Below are 3,766 nucleotides of genomic sequence, written 5' to 3'. Positions count from 1 at the left end.
ACCCGGCGAACCATTGGCTGGTACCAGAGAGACACGTGGAGGGAGCTTGGAGTTGTGTAGCAATGATATTTTAATTAATGTGGGTGGGCTGAGCACACAAACGACTGTTTATCGGAGACAATTTATTTTCCAGTGCTAAGTCAACATATAAGAGCAAACTTACAACAATTATTTAACTTTTTTTTTCTTTAAAAAAAAAAAGAGCGATGAAGCCGGGACAGAGGGAGAACAAACTCGTCGAGGCAGGGTTGGGGTCTGAGCTCACACAAATAGGTCCCCGGTGGACTCTTGGAGGGTTTCTTCCTTGTCCTTTCACGTCTCTGATCTGCCAGGGGAAAGATCCGGAGCTAAAACCACATCCGCGATGAGCCATATTTTCAGCAGCCATCTACCTCCAATAAGCAGCCCGCTCAATGGCTCCTCCATGGTCTATCTGTATGGGGCAGATAGGGCTGGGCTGCCTGCTGCTTTAAGCTTCGCCTCCACTAGCGTGATCTCCAGGCAGGAACCTCCCCAGAAGCCTCCTTACAGCTACATCGCTCTTATTGCCATGGCCATCAAGGAGGCTCCAGACCAGAAGGTGACACTCAACGGCATCTACCAGTTCATCATGGAGCGGTTCCCTTTCTACCACGACAACAGGCAAGGCTGGCAGAATTCCATCCGGCACAATCTCTCCCTCAACGACTGCTTCGTCAAGGTGCCCCGGGAGAAAGGCAGACCTGGCAAAGGCAGCTACTGGACCTTAGACCCCAGGTGCCTGGATATGTTTGAAAACGGGAACTACCGGAGGAGGAAAAGGAAGCCCAAAGCCTCGGGGTCCCAGGAGACGAGGGGCAAGGCAGAGGCCGAGGAGGGGACGGAGCAGCCCGCTGGCAGCCGAGCTGATGTGCAGCCGAAGAGATTCCGGGGGAGCCAGGCTGCATCCGCAGGAGAGGAGAACCTGGAGCCAGCCTGCGCCTCCAGGGATGCACGGGCCCCGGCAGAGAACAAAGGGAGCTCTGGGAGATGCAATCTGGCAGCACCGAGTCCTCCTCCGCCAAAGGTGCCCTCTGCCCCGTGGGGCCATCCCCACCCATCCAGGTGCGCAGCTCCTCAGGTCCCTGCGCCTGCCTCCAAGGAGGGAAGCGTTCCCGAGGGGGAAAGGGCGGAGAGCTCTTCGGAGGGAGAGGCGGAGGAGACGGTGCTGGCAGAGGCCCCGGCATGTCAGCATATACCCACCTCTGGTGCACGCATGCTCTCCCCAAGTGCCAACCAGAGCCAGGTGGGCTCTGCAGCCGGGACAGATCAAATGCCTCCGAAAAGCTCGGAGAAGTCCAAAAGCTTCAGTATAGACAGCATCTTAGCTCATAAAACCCTCCACAAGCCAGCCAAAGGGGACGCGCAGGCAGAGGGAGGCTGGGACCCGAGCGCCTCCAAGCTGGCTTTGGAGAGCCTGCCAGCTGGATACATCAGTGGGTCCCTGGCAGCTAATGCTAATGTCTGTCCAGCTTTCAGTGCTTCCCTGATGCTCGATTCCCAAGTTCAAGGTAGATTTTATCAGATCGGGATTCCCTTTCTCTCCTATTTTCCTCTTCACTTGTCCGAGACGGTATTTAATTTTCAGTAACAACCCCCCCCACCCGCAATGCAATTTGATATCCAATTATATACACACACGGAATTGGATCGTAGACATATATTTAGATATAAAACCAAGAATTAATTACTTGGGTTAAGAATATTAGGATTTTAGGGCATTTTCAACCGTTTCTTTCTCAGCAGATTTCTTGACTGATATTTTTTCTTCCAAATGTACTTTAAGGTAACTTTTTTTTTACGTTGTCTGTACAAAAAATATTACAGAGGTTTTGCGTTATGTTTTGCAGTACAGCAGCCTGATGGTTTATTCTTGCCATCCATCATGCATTTAAGACCTGTTTTTGTCCAACTGCTTTGCTTTCACGTTAAAAAACGACCCCCATGCACCCCAATTAATCATTTTTCCTGTGTGTGTGATTTTGCAGTTAATACATATATTTTCCCGCACACATATAAACAATCGCTGCGATGCTGCCTAATAAACCCCAACCTGGTAATTTAAATAATTCGAATAGATAGATAAATGACATATAAGATGAGCTAAACATAATGACAAATGGAGTTTCCTTCTGAACAATCCTGCTTGCTTTGAATCAGGACTGTATACAATTCATGGCGTGGTTTACTGCATAGTACTTGCGTTTTTATTGTATTTTGATAGTGTCTGTGTCACTGAAGCTGTTTACAGAGAACACCAGATTTGGAATGATGTGCAATGGAGAAACTGCAAATTTTTATAGATGGAATCCGATGCTCTAAACAGAAAAGCACATTGATCAAATAATAAACGTTAATCTGAGAGTTACCTTATTACAAACTGGACGTCTACCAAGAACAATCAACTAATCCGTCCCCACATGTTTTTATTTTCTCCTAGCTGCATTATAACCGGAGCATTTTTTTTTATTCTTTCAATAAATATCGAGGCTTTCTTTGTATATTAGTGGGCAAATGCCCTTTGGAAATCTTCTATATTATCAGCTTTCATTATGAAGCCGAACCTATATTCAATAAAGTATTTTGTTCAATGGGATATGGCTGATTATTTAAAAATCACCCCCAGTTCACGCTGCTGAAGGAAATGTTTTTTTGGTGGGGGAGGGAGTGGCGAGGAGTGTAGAAAGGGAATAAGGCTCTGTAAAAACGCTAGAAGAGATGGATTTTGACAGTAATATTACTATCAGTATTTAATTCTCAGAGGCTGCTCGAGGAGCAGCAGTAGCTCAGAGAGAATGTAACACTACGCATTTAACTGGCCAGTGCATTACAAGATGCTGAAGAAGGGGTCAGTGAAATTGTTTTCGGAGGACAGAGAGAACCTCTCTCTCCCACACAGCCGAGTCTGGCTTTGAATAACCCCCTTGACTAGTGGCTGCAGAGGAAGAGCTGGGCTTGTGGGCAAAGCTCGGATTCAGAATCATTTGCCCTTCCCCACAGGATGGTCTGGGGCTTTTCTCTGAAATCTCCTAGCAGCTCCTTAGTCCGGGGCTATTTGCATTTAGACGTGGAGTTCAGGAGCTGAACATCCAGAATCTGCAAATAACTCTCCGCTTATCTGATGTGGGAAAGTACAAAAAGTCACGGAGCCGTGGGAGGTAGTGCTGACCTAGAGAGAGGCTTAACTACATTTTTAAACTAACATCTATACATTCAATGCACCAACCTTTTCTCTAAAAATAGCAGCACCACCACTGAAAAGTTGCTTTTTATGCTTGTCATTGAATTGCAAAAGGGATTTCAGGTAAGCATGACAACTTGTTTATTTTATTTAAAAAAAAAACCCTACCGAGTATGATGCCAACTGTAGATAAAGCTGTTCCAAAAAATTATGGCACGATCTAATCCTGTAGTTCATAGGGGAGCCATTACAACTGTGAAGGAGTTCCAGCCCCCTAGCAGTTCTGTAAAATTCAGACACAGTAGTGTAGCCAAGGATAAACTGTGTTGACTCTCTTCTCATTTGAGCAATATGGAGTTTAGTTTAGTTTACCCACTTCATTTTAACCACTTCAGCCTGGATTTAGCTAAGGTTAGTTTGCCCACTTCTCTTTAACCACAACAGCCCCACAGTATTTGACTCGGATCCCTTGAGACTGAAAGGGTTAATATTTTTACTTTCCCACTTATTCCTCTGACTTGCTGTTCACATGTGTAACTTGATACAGGTATTACAGCAAACTAAATA

General features: G+C 46.1%; 1 protein-coding gene across 1 annotated transcript; it reads left to right on the top strand.

The window, feature by feature from the left end:
• The first annotated feature begins 312 nt into the window (after nt 1-312).
• FOXL1 (forkhead box L1) lies at nt 313-1,651 on the top strand. The gene has a single exon (XM_039503697.1). It carries the CDS (start codon nt 365-367, stop codon nt 1,607-1,609), a length of 1,245 nt encoding a protein of 414 aa, XP_039359631.1. The 5' UTR covers nt 313-364; the 3' UTR covers nt 1,610-1,651.
• Nucleotides 1,652-3,766: the final 2,115 nt, after the last annotated feature.

The sequence above is a fragment of the Mauremys reevesii genome, linkage group 16 (genome assembly GCF_016161935.1).
Source record: "Mauremys reevesii isolate NIE-2019 linkage group 16, ASM1616193v1, whole genome shotgun sequence".
In the NCBI taxonomy this organism is placed as follows: Eukaryota; Metazoa; Chordata; order Testudines; family Geoemydidae; genus Mauremys; species Mauremys reevesii.
Note: the sequence above shows the minus strand (reverse complement) of the source record. Positions and strands in the feature narration are given on the sequence as shown.